This window comes from Nelumbo nucifera, chromosome 1, assembly GCF_055504915.1.
Source record: "Nelumbo nucifera cultivar China Antique chromosome 1, China Antique-T2T, whole genome shotgun sequence".
Classification (NCBI taxonomy): domain Eukaryota; kingdom Viridiplantae; phylum Streptophyta; class Magnoliopsida; order Proteales; family Nelumbonaceae; genus Nelumbo; species Nelumbo nucifera.
The window spans coordinates 97840438-97863835 of record NC_142649.1 but is presented as its reverse complement, the minus strand read 5'-3'; the positions used below and the strand labels follow the sequence as shown (position 1 = coordinate 97863835).

Below are 23398 nucleotides of genomic sequence, written 5' to 3'. Positions count from 1 at the left end.
TTTTGCCTATTAAAAGGGATTAACATACATGATAATCCATAAGAATCAAGATTTTGCTTAAGAATGCCCTAGCCAGGCCACAGGCCAGTCAAATGGTGGGAGCCAAATGCACTAACAATGCCTTAATAAGAATTGTTGCCATATGTCTGCTAGGTGCTAAAAAGTTTACAAACCTGTGATCTTATTCTTCTTCTCCTCTCAAGAAAATCAGTTCTACGCTCCAAAATGTCATGATATCTGGTGTTTCTTGTTCTTGAGGGCTCTACCTCGTCATTTTGAATGCTTTCAATGGAGCTTGGCATACTGGATAAAGGATAGTTAGATGAAGTTGTTGGTGTTTCAGCATTCCTATCAGAGGCTGATGTCCTTGTTACACCATCCCGGGCATGTCTCCCACTCCCCTGGCTAGAATCTCTAACCTCACTATCTTCATGTAGACAACCAAACAATCCATCAGAGATTGAGTACTTGTGAAGAACCCTATCACGGAGCCTGCCAACACTCATTGTTCGGCTAAATCAGACACTTCTTTCAACTGGTTCTCGACCTCTAATTCGTCTATCTGGATGCCTTGTTTCAATGCTCTATGGGAGAGTTCATCCTCAAATGGGCCAGTTCGTGGGAGATAACGTCTTTGTGGAGGATAGGGTACGAAGGACTGAGGGTTTGAGGGAGAAATCGAACAGGGAGAAATCCAAGAGAGGTTAGGAGAAAAGGAAATAGTGGAAGTTGGAGTGTTCTTCCTCGGTTCCATTTGCTAGCAAAATAATAGGAAATAATGGAAGTTAGAGTGTTCTTCCTCGGTTCCGAGAGAGAACCCAAAGAGGGAAAACGTAGTGGGAGAGTGTCTCAACGAAACAAATGCATACAGAACAGAAAATTCCCATTTTGCCCTTCAATATCTAACCAAACGGTTAGACAAAAAAGGGTACTACATGTCCACCAAAATGTCCAGAATGGAGAGCTATTCGCTCTTTTATCAGTAGTATAAATTTTGTATTTGCCTCACAATTGTTGTCAGCCTTCATGCTTTCTAATATAGAGAAGAATAGCACACATTCTCCCAATTCCCTATCAAGTAATGGTTGCCTTGAAGTAGGACATAAAACAATCTGCTTATCCCTTTTCTAAAACATTGACAAACAGTTTCAGAACAAAATTTATGTTATCCTCAACAAATCTCTCACCAAGCATTCCTTCCCCACACCATTCATCTTTCCAAAGCCTCACCCTACTACCTTTTTTATACCATAAATCTTGCAAATTCCAAAGCATTCCTTACCCACCCCAAATTTCATAAATCTTGCAAATTCTGATGCTTTTTACAACCATGAATGCAATTTGAAGGCAATCAAACATTGATAACTTGTTTCATCATTCTAAATAGTAAACACCATAGTTTTAGGGGTGGGATGAAGTAAAAATCTAAATGATAGATTGTTACAAGAAAAAAGAAAGGATAAAATCTGATAGTAAAAAGAATATAGGAAAAATTCGAAAATGGCTATGAAGCAATACCTTTCTTATACCATAATATTGAACTATATTCTCATGCTCAAATTGACTTAAAAGGGCAACCTCCTGAAGCAATAAGCAGGGAATTAGATAAAAATCCAAAGTTACATATTGATAAAAAAAAAGCCACAACCTAAATAATGGTCCCAACCATCTGTAACCTTGGGAGGGGTGAATAGGATACAGACCTAACCTTTGGATTTTTTTACCCAAAGTGGCCACTCTCAAACTCGAGAATGCATTCTCATGCTTGTTAAACCCAAATTTTAAAAATTAAACCAAGTAATGTTCTATGTTGAAGTTAGGTATCAAAAAAATGGAGTCTACTATGTGACACCGAGTCCAAGAGAAGCCGAACAAATTTACCAAGACATGGTTTGAAGTGAAAAAAAGAAATGGGCAAAAACTTTTCTTCCAATAACAAGTTGGTACATCACACTCTAACCTGCTCAAGTTGATAAAGGCTTTGAATTCCCTGGTTTCCTTGATCAAGCAAAACTTCTTTCACAACAAAAAAGAGTCCATCGCTGCAAGGAAAATTTATGGTAGTGCATTAGCAATGATCGAGTTCAAATCTATATTAATAAGGTCAAGTAAGCATTTTGCCTTTTCACCATAATCAATCATATCTCAGTCTGCAATACTATATATAGGCAAATGGTTTTGTAGTTGGGCCTAGTAGGAACCTCTCCTACACGACATACATTTTCCCTAACAAATGGAGTAATGATGTGATATATCCAAGTTGTACATTGGATCAGGGACTGTCTGGGTCAGCCACACTGCATTGGATTCTTTTCTGAATGATACAACACAAATTCAATAATTTAATCTAAAAAAAAATCTACAAATAATGTCCTATCTTGGTCAAACTCCCCCTTAAATAAAATGGAAAAGTACGGACAAGCCCAATGCAGATTTTTGATTTCCATTACAGAGCTATAAACATTCAAAGTGTCAACAATACACACTCTATGCACCAACGCCTGTCCGTGAATTAGCATCAATTCTGAGCTGGCACCTACCCCAAAAGTACTTTGGGCCTACGAATTCTGACCATGGGCTGAACTGTCATTCTCCCTAAATAAAATGTGGGCAAGTTAGAAGATATGGGTATTTTGGTCACATAAAATCCAAACATTCAAAAGCACATTCATGGTCATTCAAAACCTACAGTAATATTCGAAAGTAGTGGAAGATAGGGTTTTATTTCTTGGTTGTCAAAGAGAAACCGAATGGATGAGGCTTAACGGAAGAAAAACCTAAAGCGGTATTAGGAAGTAGTGGGAGATAGGCTCCTCTTCCTTGATTATTTGGAAGTAGTGGGAGCCACGGTTATTGAATTACTAACTTAGAGGTTAGACAAGTAAGGGTAGTATAGGTTCAATGAGTAGTGCAGAAAATGGGGATATTCGCTCCTTTATTAGTAGTATAGTATAGATATGTACAAGAAGCCTAAAAGATACTTACACTTGAATTGCTTAAGAGTAAATCAAATTCACTTCACACCCACGCTTATGATTCTCAAAGCTGACAGGTTCGTAAAATTTCTTCAACAATGAGCACACAAATACATTGGATGAGGAAAATGGCATGGTGAAGTAGGGTTCCAGCAAGCGGTAATTGTTCATGTATGCATTTTTACGGTCCATCACTTCCAATAAATGTCATAAATAGTTGAACAAAGTTCCACTGAACCCACTTCATTTGCATCTTCTTTCAGGAAAAAAATTATATGAAAAACACCTTGCAATTGGTGGGTAAGGTAAATGAGCTATGGTAATAAATAACATTTTTGAAAAAGATATAAAAGTCTTCAATTTAATATAATAAGCCTTCAAAAGGAGTTTAAAAATGGATTTAGAGAAGTATAAAGGAATATCAAATAGATGGAAACAATAGAAACTGAAATATGTGATTAATAAATAAATCACACAATGTAGAATCTTTGAAATTTCAAGGAGCACATCAAAGTTAAGTAGGTATAGTAGCTTATTTTGAACATATAGAACTTGAAATACTAAATCTAATTGAATTCCTATTATAATTAAAGTTGTTTTTGCAATAATGGAAAAGTTCTATTGAATGTTTGAAATTTTGGATGATTTCAGTCTTTCTCAATATTGATTTTTTTCAATTTTATGTCTTTTTTATCCTCGACGTCTTCTATCCATGTCGCTTTTAAGTGGTGTAATTTGAACATGTCTGTTGCTATGACTTTTTCAGAAGTATGACTTGCATTGTTTCTATCGTCTACTCTTATGATGAAGGAGTATATCTTTCCTTTGAGACCTTGTAAATTTGTCATAAAATGGTTGTCACATTTACCCTACAAGTAAGAATAATTGTATTAGTTTATGGTAGTATGTGTTATATTAATATATTATTATGTATAAAATAATGATGTATAGCATTATGATGCATACATAGAAAATGCATGTGAAATATTTTGAAGTACCTCTTTTTGTGTAATGACGAATTCAGATACTGTGCATCCAATGATGTTTTTTGCAGACTCGAATATTGTCACAGTGATCTTCCCAGTGCTGTCCAATATATTTAACCTTAACATGTATCTGATTCATGTAGAATTTATTATAATTAGTAGAGAAAAATTAAAATTTTTAATGCAATTTCAAGTTTGTGTTATAGATTACCTTTCTAAGTAAGTGGCTCTTCATCTATTTTCTTATTACAATCACTGCAAGCATTATACCATGGTTCATCTAGGTTGATTATGTCTGTGATGATTGCCTTGATTGAGCAGTAATTTTTCTGCAACATAATGTAATATATTGTGAAAATATATAATAATGATATTAATATCGTAATTTGTTAAGAATTATAAATTTAGTTGCCGTAGATAGTTATATTTACTTGAAAGCTTTGCCTTTCTATCAAGTCTCTTATTTTGATTTCCTCTGATTGATTTATCAACTTAGATTTGACATGTGATATTATATCATCTTCGAAATCAAAAGAGTTTTTAAACCTATACAAATGAAATATTTATAATTAATATGGATATGTAGAAATTTTTAATTATAATAAAAGTACATACACTTCATTCATTGCTTCTACCTATGGAATTGGTGGATTAATTTGAATTGTTGAGGTCACCGTCGTAGAAAGAGAGCCACTTGCATAGATATTAAGTTTTATTAGGTGGTGTTGAAGAAGTTAAGTAAAATTGAATTAAAAATTACAAATTTATTACCTCCATATGTTAATGTAGTTAAACATGTAAATGCTACCACTGGTTTTTGGTGAAGTTCTTTTAATAAGAATTCACCCTGTTCTTTAGCATACTCACTCCATAATGTCATAAGCAATGAGCTGCAATTGTAAAAGGAAAAATGTAAAGTAATTAGTATTAAATTAATGAATTTAAATTTCTTATAGATGATTGAGCATACTGAAGTGTTGATATAGTAAGTTCTCTCTTTATAGAATGCTTTTTTTTATATTGAAATTTATGCAATCTGCCAACGTTAATAACAACTGCAAGTACATTTGAAAAAAATGATTAATAATACTGTCTTTACATTATTATTAATATTTTAAACAAGTTAACAATATAAATATGGTAATCTTATTACTTACCAAAAATATCTTTACTTTTGATGTATCTGGTGAAGTCATTAAGATTGATGTAATTGTATTTAAGTTTTGTAGAGTTGATTGAAATTGCGGCTTCTATGATTGTTGTTAAATCAGTAACACAAAGCTCATATTGTTTATGGACATTCTTGTATAATGGGTTGATGCTCTTTAGTTGGCTAGTGGTGATGAAATAGGTTTTGTTCTGGATAAGATCATCGTAAAATTTCTCTACAATTGAATTAAACAATATGGCTTGCATTTGTGCTCCCTACAATGCAAAGTATATTTATTAGTATGACTTTTTTTATTTTTAGGAAATGAGAGTTAGGTATGGACTTCTTCATCGAAAACAATGGCCCTGAACTTTTTTCCACTTCCTCTATAGTTTTTGTAAGTGTCCATCGATCCTTTGTGTATGACCAATGCCTTTATAGTCAAATTTGTATCATCTTCAAATAACGAATTAAGGAGGACATAATCTGGTTCTTTATCCATTATATACAAACATTTGAAATGTGTTAGATGAAAATAACATAAATATTTATTAGTAGAAATGTAAATGACAAATAACTGGAATTAGTTATCATATTTCTAAAAACAAGTAAAAAATTACTTGTCTTTAAATGTACATTCAGATGGTATATGTTGTTAAAATTTTTTTGTACACTATATTTTTTGTGAAAGTTCCTCTCTTCTTAATTGGTTGTTCAGCTTTGATGAATATTTTTGTTGTTGAAGATGATATTCCTCTTGACAAAGCAATGTATAGTTGTCCATGTGAGAATACATGTTCTAGAAGATAAATGCCTACATGTGGAATTGTCTGGCCTTGAGATTTATTTATTATCATTGCAAAACTTAAATGAATAGGAAATTATTTTCGCTTGAGTTTAAATGGGAACCCTTCATCTTCAAATGGTGAGAGTGGAATTCGTGTAAGGAAAACTTTCTTTCCGGCATGTTGTTCTGCAACAGTCTGTGCATGTATGACATTGCATTGAAAACTCTTGCAAACCATTCTTGTGCCATTGCATAAACCGTTCGGTGGATCTAAGTTCTGAAGAAGAATGATAGGGTAATTCACTTTTAAATGGAGTCGATGTAGAGATAATCCATTAGGAGTTATTGAATTTAAGAATTCAATGGGGTAGTAATTATTGGTGTCATCTTTTGCTGAGTCATAACTGAAGTAAGTGATCATCTCTCCCAGGAAAATCTCAATCAACTTGTCATTCATTGAATCTACGTATTCATTCTTCATCGCCAAGATCACACGTTTTATTATGTAATCAATTGAATCAACATTCTCCTATAGTGATGGAAACACTTGGTGGATAAACTCTGTTTGATCTGTTTCATCTTTTTTGCTTTCAATTATCATGATTGGTGGAATTTCAATCATATCATTTTCTATCACTGGTTCTGTTCCATTTCCAACCTTCATTAAAAATTCACTGAAACAGGGATCTGAGGTGACCCTTATATTCATTGTAAAGTTCAAATTTTTCCATACACGCCCATAGGTAGGATTTTACAAGACTTGCATCAATTATCTCTAATCTTGTTCATCTACGAACTACATGAAGGACTTGTTGAAAATCTCCACCAATTACGATGACTTTTCCTCCAAATGATAAACCATTGTTCATGATGTCTTTAAGAGTTCTATCTAGTGTTTCAATAGATTTTCTCTTTGGCATCGGTGCCTCATCCCATATAATTAGATTTGCTCTTCCTAAAAGCTTTACTGTAGCACTTTATTTTGGAATATTACACATATTGGAGCTAGTGGCATTAATGGGAATTTTGAATCTTAAATGAGTTATTCGTCCTCCTGGCATTGCAACAACTGTTGCAGCAACTCTAGATGTTGTAGTTGCTAAGCAATTCTATTATTTGATCTAATTGTTGTGCACGATATAAGTATGTTTTTCCCATACCTCCTGGCCCATTTATGAAAAATGCTCCTGTATTTTTTAACTGAACATGATGTATAATTGTCTTGTAGGCAATTTCTTGTTCTGAATTTAATTGTGATGGTGAAAGCAAATCTTCTTCAGGAATTATAATTTCCAATTCAACTTCAATTTCTTTTGTTTTTTGGTTGATGTTATTGTTTCCTATGTCATGTAATATTGGGAGGTCATAGTCAGTAATGCTCTTTCCCATATTTTGCAAGTTGTTATTAATAATTTCCAACGTTCTCATGATATGATATTCAAGACAATGTGGATTTATTCTCTGAAAATCTTTTGATAATTAGTCAAGGTAGTCCTCCCATAACTTCCTCACATTTGTTGCTTCACAGAAGATTAAAATTATTGCAAAGAGCCATCGCATTGTTGTTGGCATACGGAACAACGATGCTTCTTCCAAACATTCTGATAAACTTTGGTCTAACTCTAATAAATGCCTTCTCTTAGTTGATTCCTTGAAGGATGAACACCGTTTTCCATCAACAGTTAACAAATATTCATATGATGTTGGACCAGAGATATTGTTTAATAGGAGCCTCAAGTAAAATCTTTCTCCTTCAAAAAGATTTGCACCGACTATATGACCGATAACCTCTCTTTTCTTTCTTGGGGTCCATTTTTTGGCTTATTTCATCCAAACATAATGCTCAGGGAACTCACGATATAAATATTTCCTTGCATTCTCATCTCTTGAACAAGCTTGGAAGAACTTTGTTAGCATTATTGTAGATGCATTATTTGAATTTACAAGTTGAAGTAGGTTTTGGTTCTCCCAGTAGCAAATGCATTGTTGGTATGGTAGATGCAATTGCAAGTTGATTATAGATGGATAAATTTCATTCAATCCGAATTGAAATATTCTCCATATTGCTTCTTGTGCTGAAACCCACCTTGCATTTTGAAATTGTTTTATTTCATCGATGATATTATCTCCATCATTATGTGCAATAAAAATTGCTATTCGATCATGCCCCTTGTAAATATACTTGTATAGATATTTAACTGCCTTAATCCCAAAACAAATCTCAACGTTGATGTGGAAATTATATCTTTCCAAGAAGTATGGGTTATAAAGGATAACCCATTGATTATTTAAGTGTCTGTTACGAACAAACACACTCCGACCATTATTTTGCCTTCAATATATGGGGTATGAATCTGTACTTTGCATGGTATACTTTGAGACTTTTATAGGATAATGGTATTTGCATTGCTTGTTCACCATGCATGAGTTGTTTTGATTTAATATCCCGCATGGTCCATGCATCATATGCTTCTTCACCATATCATGAAGTATTGGATATATCCGGGTCTAGTATTTCTACACTAACAAACTTGTCAAATTGGTCATGCGTCGTAAGTAAGGATCTTCATAATGAGTTGTAAATGAGTATGTGGGAGACCTCTTTTTTGGAATTCTATGACATGTACATGTGCTGCAACTATTCCAAAAATGTTCTTCTTGAAAAGTTGATTGTTTAAATCTTGTAGCTTTGCTCGAAAAACTTTTACTGTTAAATTCGGTCTATCTTGTGCAACTTGTCCTGGTAGTAAGTAATTCATTTTGAATTTCAGTCCACTCAAGGTTACATCTTGATACCTACGTTGCATATCTCGTGGTCTTCCAATAAATGATGCGAGTAAAACTATTCTTCGTCCAATTTGGCTTCCATTTGTTTCACCAGCTAATATGCTACCAACTACTCCTTGATATAATTATGCTCTAATATGTTTTTGCTTGTGTCGGTAGTAATCAAGACGTGTCGTTTCTAGCTTCACATACATGTCAACCACAAATTGATGAAGAAGCCTCTTTGCGAGGAGAATTATTGAAGTATTGACATTCCTTATTTGTAGGAGGTTGCTATAGTATTGTCTATAGGATACAGTTGATGGATTTTCTCTACTTATGGCATCTGTACATGAAAGATGGGTGTAAAGTTCTTAAGAATTTGGAATTTGTAATACAAAAACATACTTTCAACTTCAATAGTTACCTTCTTCTTGGTCTAGAATATTTCCAATAGAATTGTATTCTGTTGATCTTCTTTTTCGATGCCTCCGTACAGGAACATTTTGGGAAGCATGTAACTTAGGAATGTTTGGATGCCATCCAACTTCTCCTCGTGGGAATAATAGGGGATACTGTAATGGATCATAACATCCATAGTAATGCTTAACCCTGTAACTATTTCCTAAATGTGCTTGTACAATAATGTCTCTTTCCTATGATCCATTTGGATTACTTCCCTCAATCCATATAGCTGCGACTTGATCTGCAGTTGGTGCATTTCACTGTTTTCAAAACTGGACCGGACCGGATGGTCGGACCAGAAAAACCAGGATGACTGGTTCCGTTTTCCTCCAAAACCGCTTTTTCCCCCAAAACCGTTGATTTTGGTCAGCAAACCGCTGAATCGACCGGTTAACTGTTCGAACTATTCGAACCGTTCGAGCGATTTTGACCATTTTCCAATTTTTATTATTTTTTTGGTCAGAACGGGTCGGCCATTCGGGTCGAATAGTTGGACTGTTTGAACTGATAACTGGACCCCTAACTGGTTTGGTCACCGGTTCGGTTTTAAAAATCATGGTGCATTGTACACTCTTTGATCTAATTTCACATCACTTCTTATGCATATTTCATACTTCTCTAAATGTTCAACATCTCTGAGATTTCGAAAGAACTGCGAGTATGAATTCATAGATAATATTGTTATCAGCTTCTCAATTGTTTCCTTATTCAGCTCTTTGGCACCAACTTTACTCATTCTATTTGCCACTTCATTTTCTGTGTCATAGAAGCATGGGGTATTCTTCGTGGCTGTAATTGGTGGTAGGTCATGATAAATTTGACCTTGAGCTCGAAAGGTGTAAACACCTATATTGGAGGTGGCCAATTCTTTATCTAGGTGCACTCCAAATGATGTGAAGGAGAATATACTGTTATATGCTCTAATGTTGTTCGGAATTCAATGGCATCATCATCCGCTGAGGTGTATAGCCTGTATAAATCACTTGGGATAGGAGTTGAAGGTAAGTAGAATTGACCACTCTAGCAACAGAAACTTGAGGGCTCATATTTAAATCGCATAGCACTACAAAAGTTGCATGTTGGAACTTTCTCTAATTCATGTGTGTTTTTTGTAATGGGAGCAGTAGAAGACTCACCTACATATCAATTATGTTATTGATAATTTTAAATTTTTATATAAATATGAATAATGAATGAGTTATCTAGTAAGTGAGATTATAACCTTGAAGAAAGTTGTAGTCAATACTATCTTCTTGATCTTCTATTTCTGCAATCAAACTCTTCTTTTTCCTTTTATTTGGATACACATTTTCTTTACCTTGTACCTTTCTTTTTTGGGAAAAGTACGGAAACACAGAATTCTGAATTCCAGCCCCCCCTACAACTAGCCCTGTCCCCCCTATAAACCACATCCTGCCCGTGAATTTGGCATCAATTCACGGTCAGGATGCATTCCCCATGTACTTTGGGCCTAGTAAATTCTGAGCTGGGCTGATTTGTACTTCTCCCTTCTTTTTTCTACTTGACGTGCATATCTTCTTCTCTCATACTCGCGTCTTCGTGCACGTCTCTCTTCTGAAAAATTTGTTAGATTAATTATTAACGGATGTTTATGAATGTTACTATTATATAATATTATAGATTATGTTTTATGAATAAACCTTCTGGTAGAACCATAACAGCACAGTAGATGTTGTCTTTGTATAAGAATATCTGCATATTATTGAATACATTAAATACATTGAACATGAAGATAAGAAATAACCGAAGTCATTGACAAATTTTGGATAAAAGATCAATATGCATTCGGTGAAAATTTAATGGTTTGTGTGGAAAATTCCTTTCTTTTGCTTGGAAAAATTACATTGATAGAGAGTGTCCTTTCCAACTTGCTGTCTTATTACGTATCTTTATTCGAGGCTCTAATGACAGTGTTGGGGGAGAAAGAAATAATCGAAAGGGGGGTTTTTGTGGAGTGGGAGGGATGAACGAAAGAAAGTGCATTTACTTAAGTGGTCGGTTCTGTGCTAGCCTAATAAAGAAGGGGGTATTAGGGTGCGAAGGGTGGGGGTCTTTAACAAAGAATTGTTGGGAAAGTGGGTGTGGAGGTTTAGTTGAGAGAGGGAGGCTTTATGGAGGAGAGTATTGGTTGGGAAATATGGGATTGTGAATTTTGGGTGGGATTCAAAGGAAGTAAGATACTGTTATGGGGTATGTGTGTGGAAAGGAATAATGAGTTTTAATTCTTTAATGGTTCCTCAGAGTGGGGAATCGGTCCAGCATTAGATTCTGGGAGGATGACTTGTCTTGTTTATGGAGGTTCTGTGAAATCTATCCAAGGTGGTACAGAATGGGTCAGAAGGGTGTACATATTTTGGATTGTGATGAAGTCTCATATGGTACTGTGGAATGGACTCCAAACATCAGAAGAACTTTACTTGACTGGGGGTTGGAGGAATGCGTGTAGCTACTATCCAAATTGCAGTCATTGGAGATCAATCCGTCAATTGATGATAGTAGGTGGTCGAAGGAGTACAAGGTTGGGAAATTTACAGACAAGTCAATGTAATTAATTCAGATCAGAAATATGGTTGAAGCTGATCCAGTTGAGGGAAACATGTGCAACGAAAAGTGGTGGTCTTTGCATGGCTGCGGGCCAAGGGGTGTATCCTGACTCAAGACAACATTAAGAGCCGATGCTTTAAATTCCCAAGCACATTCGTCATTTGTCTATCTGGAGAAGGAAACATATTGCATTAGTGCTACAGGTCTAGCTTCGTTTCCTGAATATGGTCTTAGTTTTTATAGTTGTTTAAGAGGGAATGGTGGTCAAAATCAGCTCAGGCTGAAAACTTTGGATGTTGGCCTAAAGTTCAGAGTGGTTGTAAGGTCAAGATTATGTGGAGTTGTATTAATTTCGTAGTGTGTTGGGAAGTTTGGAAGGAGAGAAATAAAGAATCTCTGAGAACTAGGAAAAACATTGGGAAGAGGTGGTGGGTCAAATCAGTTCTTCAGTCATAGGTTCGGTGTTAATCCTGGCAGAATTTCAAGGACTAAAGAAGATGAATTTGGGGCAGGCTTTTGGAGCTCCTTGAATGCTTAAGTTATGCTTTTCTGATGTATTTTGGTTGTAAATCTGTTATGTTTTTCTGTTTATTGGGGATGATCTAGTGTCACCAATGAGCTGTAAACACTTTTTTTATATTTTTTTACTAATAATTTTTTTTCTTTATTTATATTAAAAAAATTGATAAAAGATAGCATAAAGGTAAAGCTTGAAATTGCACATTGAGTAAAAACAATGAAAGCTTTCAAATCTACAATGTAAATGAGATAATAAGAGCTTAGACCGAGGTAGCCCAGTATTCTAGAGAGTAAGATAGGATAAGGTTAGCTGATAAAAATAAAAGATAGAATGAGGTTAGAGTGGAAACCTCCAGAAGGGAACAAGGTAAAACTGAGATTTGATGCAAGTATTTGGGAAATCCAGGTATGGCAGGTATAGGAGGTGTGTTCTGGAACTCTAGAAGCAAGATATCTGTACTCAGGGCCAATTGGGATGGGGAAACTCTTTGAAAGCAGAACTTATGGCATTATTGCAAGGGCTTCGGTTAACCAAACAGTTAGGATGTAGATAGGTTGAAGTGGAAGGTGACTCAAAGCTGATTATCCAAATGGCAAACTGTAATAGAATTACTCTGTCGACTTCTCAACATACCTTAAGGGAATTAGAAATTATTGCTAAGGTGATGAATGCTGAATTTAAGTGGGTTAGGAATGCAAATGGGATGGCTGATTCAATTGCCAAACAATGAGTATTAAGGAAACAATTGTTTTGGGTTTCTATGTAGCTTTGTTAGTAATTTAGGGATTGCAGCCTCCCTTTTTTTTCAGAAAAGCTGACTGAATTCATTAAGAAAAGAGAGAGGTATACAAGGTGTACAAAACTAAAACAAAATATGGATCAGACCCATAGAAAGTACACAGGAGGAATCTTATCATAGTACAAATCTTCTAAAAGAGCACCTAATTTTGCTAACTGATCTGCAAGAGCATTAAATTCACATGGAACCCACAAAAGGTTTGCATTTGAAGCAGTCAATAAATTCATTGACTCTGTTAGAAAATGGCTAAGTAATCCACAGGCTGGCCTCATGCTTTCCTAAACATTTTATGGTGTATGATGAGTTGCCTTCTATGGGGAGGTTTTGGATTCCTAGTCTGTTGATTAATTGGATTCCTGTAAGTGTAGCCATCACTTCTGCATTGGTAGAAGCAGATATGCTTATTGGCCCAATGTACAAACAGAAAATGTTCCCATTTTCATCCCTTATACTCCTCCAATATCAGTAGCACCGGGGTTGCCTGAAGCACTTTTGTCATAAGTTAGAGTCCAAGTTTCTTCACTTCTGAGGAGTGGACCCCTGTAGGTGGGTGGATAGGGAGGGGAGGAGAATATCAAATTTTGTCTAAACTAAATTCATTGCTATTAGGTCCAAGATTAATTAATGGATATTACAAGTACTGGTCCCTGAAGGCCTATTTCTTGAACCTACAGTTACCCATAGCCTCATATTCCATTGGGTAATCACAATATTCAAGGAATGTCAAATATTCAAACATCATTATAAAACTAATGCCAACAATATTCAAACAATATATAAAAGTAATGCAAAGATGCAGCAACATGTTAGGGTCGAACAATATGAAATGGGGTCTTGACATGTGTAAAGGAGCTAAAGAGACATTAATACAATGAAACCTAATACGATGAACCCTTGGAAGAAGATGGTACTAACCTTGTCAATATATCTTCAAAATCGGTTGGGTAATTCAGCTGATGAACAATGAACTTCACAAAATTAGGATTTTAAAGGACAAAAAGGAGATATAAAATTAATATCTAGAACAGTGAAATCTGTAATATTGAATATTAATTCAAAACACTTATCTATAATTATCAAATAATTAATTCAGAACATTCCTAGCAGAGCTAGGTTGGAAGATTTTAGACTTCGTATCCCCAACCCCCCTTGAGGTAGGGGCTTACAAATCTGACTTCATTTTACAAGATGGTATTTGTGTGAATCCTTCCAACCAGCCCACAAAAAGTCTGTCGTCTTCCTCTCTAAAACCTACACCACCTCCAAGGGGATAGGAAAAAGGGACATAAAGTAAGTTGCTAATTTGCTAGGACACTTTTAATAAGAGTTATCTTTACCCCTTTGGAGAGATACGTTGCTTTCCAAGTAGCCAATTTCCGATACATTCTCTCTATTATTGGGTTCCAAAAGACTTTAGAAGTACATATGGTCATTAAAGGCAATCACAAATAAGTAAGTTGGCTAATTTGCTAGGACACTTTTAATAAGAGTTATCTTTACCCCTTTGGAGAGATACGTTGCTTTCCAAGTAGCCAATTTCCGATACATTCTCTCTATTATTGGGTTCCAAAAGATTTTAGAAGTACATATGGTCATTAAAGGCAATCGCAAATAAACTGATGGTAGCTGTCCCACCTTGAACCCCAACAGATATGCCAAGCCTTGAATATTAGGGACCTCTCCCACTGCTATTATCTCACTCTTTGCTAGGTTTACTTTCAGACCTGACACAATCTCAAACCAAAAAAGAAGGTGTTTCAGAATCTGAAATTGCTCCTCTGAAGCCTTACAAAAGAAGACTGTATCATCAGCAAATTGTAGAATTGGAATGACAGTCCCATTGGGCTTCACTTGGAAGCCCTCCAACAGCTCCCCCTTCACAGTCCTATCTACCAACTTGTTTAGACCTTCCATAACTAACAAAAAAAGAAGAGGAGAGAGTCAGGAGACATAGGGCCCCCCTGTCTCAAACCTCTTGAACTGCTGAAATTTACCATGGCTACCCCATTTACAAGCACTGAAAATCTTGGAGTGGAATAGCAAACTTTCATACAATTTCTCCACGTAGAACCAAAGTGCACTCTGTTTAGCAAATAATCCAAGAAAAACCAAATAACATGGTCATAAGCTTTCTCTAAGTCAATTTTACAGAGTAGTCCACTTTCTTCACTTCTTAGTCTTGAGTCTATTGGTTCATTTTCTATTAGAACTACATCATGAATATGCTTGTTGTGGACAAAAGCCCCTTGGTACTTAGAGAATAGAGAGTCCATCACCTTTGTTAACCTGTTGGCCAGAAGTTTAGTTAGGATCCTGTAAACACTTCCAATCAAGTTAATCGGTTTGAAATCTTCAACTCTGTAGCTCCTTTCTTAGGGAGATAGAAGTTGTATTTAAACTTCTCTCAAGGGCTGCACAATCAGCAAATTCTTCCAGGACCTTTAATAGATCTGTTTTAATGAGATCCCAGAACTTCTTGTAAAACAGAATTGTGAAACCATCTGGGCGCGGTGCCTTTCCCCCCTTCCAACTCTTCTCCAACCTTCTTAACTTCTTCCTATGAGAAAGGTTTTTCCAAATCTAAACTCTGCTGTTGAGATAAGCACTTGAAATTCAAACCATACAGCCTTTGTCTTTTCTTGGAAGGTTCCTTGAAAAGATAATTATAAAAATCAACAAAGCATCTGCTATGACTTATTCATTGTTCTCTATCCTGCTTCCCAATCCCCTTTTTTTATGGAATTAACCATCTTTCTTGCATTGGTCACCTTATGGAAGAAAGCACTATTATTGTCACCTCCAATGCCGATTTTGGGAAGCACCAGTACACATTCCCTGTCCCTAGATTGGGAATGAAATCCCATTCTTGCTTACTTCAATTCTCATTCCCATGCCTGTTTGAACCAAACAAACTTTGGGAATATACTATTCCGGTTCAGATTCCAACTGCAAACGAAACAGACTTTGGGAATATACAATCTCCTAAACTACAGTTTAGGAAATTGTTGTTGTTTCTATCGCCAGCATGAGAAGTAAAGGGGGCATCCTAGACCAAACTTAAATGGTTACTACTTTTATGATGCCGGTTGATTGGTTGTAAGTTCTTCCACTATCATGTTTATCTTAGAGTATGAGGACTGACTGTTTGTGTGCTATTAGTAAGTTCTTGCAGATCTCTAGAGTATTTGGTCGACTCAAGAATTTTTATATTTATCCGTACAGAGTGAAAACATGTGTTGGGAAAATTCCTAGACCAATCTGTTATAAAGGTACTTTGTTTAAATGAAGCTATTGAATATCTATCTACACTCAAGAATTAAAGTATATTAGACTCAACTGGACCGTGGAACACTACTGCTGTGTGGTGGGATTACAGTGTATAGCCCCATGAAATATTATGCACTGAGAGAATATGGACAACACTTGGGTGTTGTTGGGCTAGGTTGGCTCGGACATTTGGCTGCGAAGGTTGCTAAGGCTTTTGGAATGAAGGTTACTGTCATAAAAATAGCTGATACCCAGAATGCAAATGATTTGAAATTCAAGATCCTATAGTGGTTTATTTGAAGGGTTTATGTTGTGGAATAGTTGTGCTGTTGGAAAGTTCCATCTATGTTTGGAAGTTTGGAACTGATTTGACCATTAAATCTTAAATGAACTTTCACGGTTAAACTGTTAGGTTATTCCTCAAAAAACTTGCATTTCCTATCCCTTTGCTGCTTTTTCCTGATGTCATGGTTGTTGCTCTACTTTGCTTCATGTGGGCAGTGCTAGCATCATTGGGCTTGTCAAACTTGCGTTACAGTGAGGCAGGGAGTTCCAGAAATATTATCATAGTTGGGCTCTCTCTTTTTTTCTCCCTATCAATACCTGCTTACTTCCAGCAATATGGTGTCAGTCCTAATGCAAACTCATCTGTACCTAGTTATTTCCAACCATACATTGTGCCATCTCATGGACCTTTCCAAGGAAAATATGGTGGGGTATGTATCTCTCCTTTGATAATGCACCTTCTGAAAGTTAGTTGCTTCTTAGTCCTTGCCATGTAGGTCTGTCTATTAGTTGAGTAAAATAAGAAAAATCAACGTGGAAACATTTAGGAGATACTGCAGTATCATCTTCTCATCTTCTCAAGTGTATAGAGAATTACTTGTGCTTTAAATCTAAGAAAATTACCGAGAATGTATGATTACAATTTCCTTTGACAGTTAAAGATATTGCTTAAATCTCTTTGCACTGATTTTCCATATTTCTAAAGTTATGCCCACTAAGTCTTACATCTAGTACAAATCCCATTTTTGTGTTCAATATATTATTAATTATGAATGAAATAAAAAGAATGCTTATTTATATTCTTTCTCACTGTTATTAGGGGTGGAGCTTAGCTTTTCAGAATTATATGTTGTCTGAAGCCTAATTAGGTATTGATAAAAATAGCCTAATTAGGTAATGATTAAATAAATAAAATAAATAATAAAAATAAAAAGAATCTATATTTCTAGCTTCATTAAAAAAGATAGAAATACGAAGGAAAAATAATATAAAGAGGACCTAGTGCCATTTTAGGAGTAATAAGGTAGAAGTTAAATATAAAGAGGACCTATTGTACACAAGTTTTTTTTCACTTCATGGGGCTACACAACAGGGGGTAGCCCATCCCCTTTCCCTTAACCCCCCCAACCCCTGGTGGCAGCGGGATTTGATCCCAGGTCTCTACTCTGATGAGTCAGAGAACCTACCAACTGAGCCACCATCAGTTGGCCTATTGTACACAAGTTTCAGTTCGAGATTTTTTTCCAAGGATTCTGTTTCACATTAATTTTTTTATGAGAAAATTTAGAAGTACCATGTACCCATATCAGTAATTTTCCTTTAGTGTGTAGCACCTGTTAAAATCAATGTAGGGACAATGTTTGACTGTGAAGGTTGCTAAGGCTTTTGGAATGAAGGTTACTGTGATCAGTTGATCTGAGAGCAAGAAGAAGGAAGAAATTGAACCACTTGTTGCAGACTTGGGTTTAGTCAGCACTGACCCTGAGCTGATGAAAGATGAGATTGGTAATTTACACCATTTGGTTGGAAAGAAATTGAAGAATTTTACAAAACTGTTTCTTGGGCAGCATTTGATAAAATCTGGATTTAAAAGGAAAGGGAATAGAAAAATTTTATCTAAAAAATTAAAATCTGTAAACAGTGCAGGTTTGGATTACAAATTGCCTATGGCTATGAGCTAATAAAAGCCTCTTAATTTACTGGAAGGATTCACTCTTCTAGGGCAAACTGCCCTTCATTTTTGGAAAGGATTCACTTTCCACAGCCATTTTATGTGCAACTTATTATAGTAAAATAGAATTTTCTGGAAATTGTTTATTTTCCTTCATTTTCCCACCAGAAGAAAGAAAACTGTGGGGAGGTGTAGGGAATCCATAATATAAAATTTTAGATGTAACCAATATAATTGGAGTTTTGGGGTAGAAACAGCAAGCATTTCCTACCAAATGAACCAGAAAGCTTCCAACCAGAAGAAAGAAAACTGTAGGGAGGTGGAGGGAATCCATAATATAAAATTTTAGATGTACAGGAACTCTAGTGATCACAAAAGCAAGCTTGCTGATGGAACAAGTGCAATGACAAATGTACTGGAGACATGACAGAAATTATGAGAATTACTTATACAAAGCAAGTACTTGTAACTTTCTAAGTCTGAATAACACTTTGCCTTAGTTGCTGAGATTCACTGTGTAGTTTGGCACAGATATTGCTGTAGCATTCTATCATTAACAAGAATCATAATTGGCCAAACTATGTACTTGGGAGCTGTTTGGTGTCAGCTAGCTGAACTGAATGACTTATTGCTTTGTCTCTTAGTGGGAAAAAAATGACTTAAAGAATAAAATATTCAAGGGTATAGTAATTGACCTAACTTTGGCTCCTTCATTGTAGCTACCTGAATGTATCTAATGGATCTAATATTTCAGAGACTTCGAGAGGCAATGAAGAGGTTACCTTATCTTCGTCCAACTGAAATTGCCATAAATGCTGCTGATAACAAAACTGATACGACCACCAACACTCTTGCTGCACAAGACGGCAATGCAATTAATGGCATTTCAAGCTGAACAGAAAACAATATTTCTTGAAACAAAGAATGCTTTTGTTCTTATAAAATTCAGAAAGTAAATATGTAAAGATTAGACCTCATGAAGATTGGTTTCTGCATGAAAACAACTACATAAACTTGGAACTTTGATGAGAGTAGTTAGGGCAACCTGGGATCTTCAGGTGTGGGAGTGATATTTGGATATTTAAGGCTCACTGATTGCATGCATTGTGCCTCGAGGTTGCTTCTTGAGGTGATTCATGCATATTTTTTTTGGGTCATGTTTCAAATGCCTTTCCATCAATTCAAATATTTCTCTTTTTCTAATTTGCGTCTTTATGATTTTAGTTTATCCATCACTTTCTTTAACTTACCATCCCTTTCAGCATGTGTACACACAGAATCACTTACGACTGTATAAGTGGGATTATCCAATCTATCCCAAGGAATAACACAAATGTCTATTCCAAATCCAAAGTAATAAAATAACAATGGATTCAACGATGATGATGATGGAAATAGGAAATGGAACCTGATTTCTCAAAGCACTTTCAAGAGGGAATTTCTTAGAGTCCACATCTCATTCTGGTTCAAGTGTGAGCAGGTGAAAGAAACAAAGACTGAGGACAGAAGTTTAATCTTGACTGATTATAGTACAGGGAAATATTGGATGAAGTGGGTCATTCTGTGTTAAGGGTGTTTAGGTCACAGGTCACTTTAACCAAAGATGCAGTTGCTACCATAATTTTGATTTAGTCCAAACATGGCTTGCTGTTTGCTCCATTTGCAGAACACACCATAAACAGAATTGATGCAAACTTGGGAAAAATGCTTTTTTGTTTGACAGAAATTCCAGCTCTAAGCATTTTGTCTTTGTCCAAACAGGCCATTTATGAGATGAAGTCAATTCATCTGCTGACAAGCTAACATGGTTCAAAATAAAGACCAACTTTTGATTTGGGACCAGTTGCCAGAACTGCACTTTCCTTTCAATGGCTCCTGGATCTGATATTCTGGTCTTGTTGGGGTTATTGAATCTCATCCTCCAAAAAAAAAAATAATGATGAAGCAGAACCCTGCTTCTGTCTTGTCTTGATTGATTGGTACTGGAGATTGTGAAAGTTCATTCCAGTCCATGTCAGAAAACCAAGAGAGATGTAATGAAATTTGGGGTGCTTTTTTAACTTGTTGCAGGGACTAATGGCTTCCTCTTGCAAGTTGGTGGTCCTATCAACATGGATGACCAAATACCTTTGCAGGGACAACATGTATATTGGTAAGCATGATAACACATTTCTTATCAAGATTAATTTCCCCTTTTGACAAGTAATTAGTTTTCTACCTTTCCAGCTTTCTATCCATAGATCGACCATTGGATCCGAAACTGCTTTTGATGTACATGTCAATCCCAATGCCCACGCATAATGTGTTGAGATAACACAACATTAGAGAAAGAAAAACAACTAAATATAATATTTATACTTCATATAACTATAACAAGAACAACTTGTACATGGAAATGTATTATAAACTATCCTAGAACATAAACAACCTTCTTAATGAAACTTTAAACATGACACTTCTAACATTCACTCTTACTACGATCCACTCTAACATAATCCATAAACTAAACAGAAGACAAACTAAATTCCTCCTACAACATATTATTAGTCTTCTTCTGGGTCTTCATCATCAATACCTTCATTTGTCACAACTCCGGTGTCATTAAGGCTATTTTTTAGTTTCAGTAGCTCCGTTTTCAATTCATCAATGACCCTTTCCAATTGTGAACATTAATGCATATAGAAGTGTAACTCTTCATAATTCACCTCCTCTATTTTCATTTTGAAGTATTCTAGTATTTTCTTGACCGCCTTCCTAGCTGCATCTTGTTCCGTTTCCTTTTTACAAATACATCCATTTCCATAAATTTCCAATTGTCGGCTTCAATTGTGATCAGAACGAAGGCCTTGAAATCCTTCCTGACTTCTTCAACCAAGAATACGGGAGTTGACATTCACAATTTCGAGCACATCTAGTTAAGTAAATTTTGGAAGGAAATACTCATCTCGTTAAATATTGTCCATCTATGTACTAAGTAAAAAAATAATAAATTTATCGAATGAAATTTAATAAATGAAATATGATTTAAGGCTTAAAGAAAACCTATCTAAATGTTGTAACACCTAAAATAAATTACAATAAATTAAATAGATAATGGAACTTGATTTCTTAATTTTCTTAAATAGAAAAATAACTCCAATTTCATTAAACAGAAAAATTAAGTGATGCAAATGCATCACTTGAAATTTCTGTCAACCATATTGAACTTATATTAAATAGAAAAATAAATGATTCAATTGCATCACTGATATTTTCATTATTCACATATAAATGTTGTAATTACATGAATTAAAATAGATAAATACAAATAATAATAGGGATAATTGCTGTATTTACATGAATTGAATGTTGTAAATTCATGTGGCATTTCTCGTAAAAAAAGAAAACAAATAAACAATGTAAATGAACAATGGAGAAAGCAATTATACAAAAATTAACATGTTACACTAATTTTTTTATGGCCACTCACCTGAATAATAATATTAAAAATAGAACCAGATCTACCATGACCCAACTAATTACCAGCTACCCGAAATCATTTAAGCATAGAAATTTTCCATCGTAAAGAAGAAAACAAATAAACAATGTATATGAACACTAGATGGAGAGAAAAAATATATAAAATTAAACATGTTCCACTCTTTTTTTTGCCACTCACCTATAAATTATTATGTTAAATTGAACCGGATCTACCATGTCCCAACTAATTGACAAGTACCCGATAATGAATATCTACCAGAATAATGGACAATTTGCAAGTCTATGGTTATTAATGCAAAAGCTAAAGGGTAGATACATTATTCTGGTAGATAATCATTGCCAAGTCCAAACCTTTGTCATCTAACTCCTAAAAGAAGGAGCCAAGTCCAAAGCTTTCACATAAAGCCAAACTAAGCACAAACTGCATCAAAGATACACAAAGTGACAATCGCAAGATATTTAACCATTTGCAATCCAATAAAAATAAATCAAGATATTTACCATTGATAGATTATTCTGGTAGATAATCATTGCCGTTAAAAATAAAAATTTTGAAGCATTTGAAACAAGATTCGGCAGAACATTACCTCTCGAAAATCCCTTGCTTCAGAAATGGGAGTTGTGTACTCCAAGGCATGGACAAATCCCATTTATATAGATGTCGAGATAACTGCACTCCCCGTTCGTGAAAGAAATGTTGGGAGAGTTCGTGGGAGAGTTCATCCTCAAATGGGCCAATTCGTCGGAGATAACGTCTTCGCGAAGGATAGGGTACGAAGGACTGAGGGTTTGAGGGAGAAACTGAACAGGGAGAAATGTAAGAGAGGTTAGGAGAAAAGGAAATAGTGGAAGTTAGTGTGTTCTTGCTTGGTTCCATTTGCTATCAAAATAATAGGAAATAGTGGAAGTTAGAGTGTGCTTCTTCATTTCCGAGAGAGAAACCGAAGAGGGAGAACGTACTAAAATAATCGGAAATAGTGGAAGTTTCAGTGTTCTTCGTCGGTTCCGAGAGAGAAACTGAAGAGTAGAATGTAGTGGGAGAGTGTCTCACCGGAACTGACGCAGCGAAATGTACGGAATGGAAAATAACCATTATAGGAAATAGTGGAAGTTAGAATGTTCTTCCTCGTTTACGAGAGAGAAACCGAAGAGGGGGAACATACCAAAATAATCGGAAACAGTGGATGTTTCAGTGTTCTTCGTCGGTTCGAGAGAGAAACCGAAGAAGTAGAGTGTAGTGGGAGAGTGTCTTATCGAAAATGACGCAGCAAAATATAAAGAATGGAGAATTACCATGGAACTGCTTTGGTCAGCGTTTTCTAGGTCAGCGGTTCAGCCCATTATATCATAATTAAGTAAAATAAAAAAACATAAAAATATTTATAAATATTGAAAATTTCCATCAAACTTAAATAAATACAAGGTAATGAGGCATACTAGGTCAGATATGGGTTTTGGAAACCTATTTTATGTCCCATATACCATAAAACATAACCCACCGCTTCCTAGGTCAAATGGTTTAGTGGTTACCGTCTAAATTATGGGTTCTTTGACCAATTCAATCTTTACTTTTTCTTTTCAAGAAAAGCAGTCCAGTCCAAAATCAAACTTGAAATCATAACTGGTTTCTGAGTCAAATGGTTTAACCATCTAGTCCAGTCTGGTTTTCAAAACAATGCCA

The 23398-nt window shown here is 35.3% G+C and overlaps 1 protein-coding gene across 5 annotated transcripts; it reads right to left on the bottom strand.

The window, feature by feature from the left end:
- Positions 1–1313: 1313 nt before the first annotated feature.
- On the bottom strand, positions 1314–23003 carry LOC109115703 (uncharacterized). Of its 5 annotated transcripts, none has more exons than XR_016077308.1 (7): positions 22678–23003; positions 22305–22518; positions 19020–19091; positions 13929–13966; positions 2986–3261; positions 1961–2042; positions 1314–1581 (listed from the first exon to the last, which is right to left on the bottom strand). XR_016077308.1 is itself a non-coding variant. In XM_088889618.1 (7 exons), exons 2-6 carry the CDS (start codon positions 22365–22367, stop codon positions 2004–2006), a joined length of 330 nt encoding a protein of 109 aa, XP_088745744.1. In that variant the 5' UTR covers positions 22368–22518; positions 22678–23001; the 3' UTR covers positions 1314–1581; positions 1961–2003. The 5 variants fall into 5 exon arrangements, 4 of the variants coding, with proteins under 4 accessions (XP_088745744.1, XP_088745740.1, XP_019055502.2 ...); XM_088889618.1 differs by lacking the exon at positions 2986–3261 and adding an exon at positions 3974–4091 and having other exon boundaries at positions 22678–23001; XM_088889614.1 differs by lacking the exon at positions 2986–3261 and having other exon boundaries at positions 22678–23000.
- Positions 23004–23398: the final 395 nt, after the last annotated feature.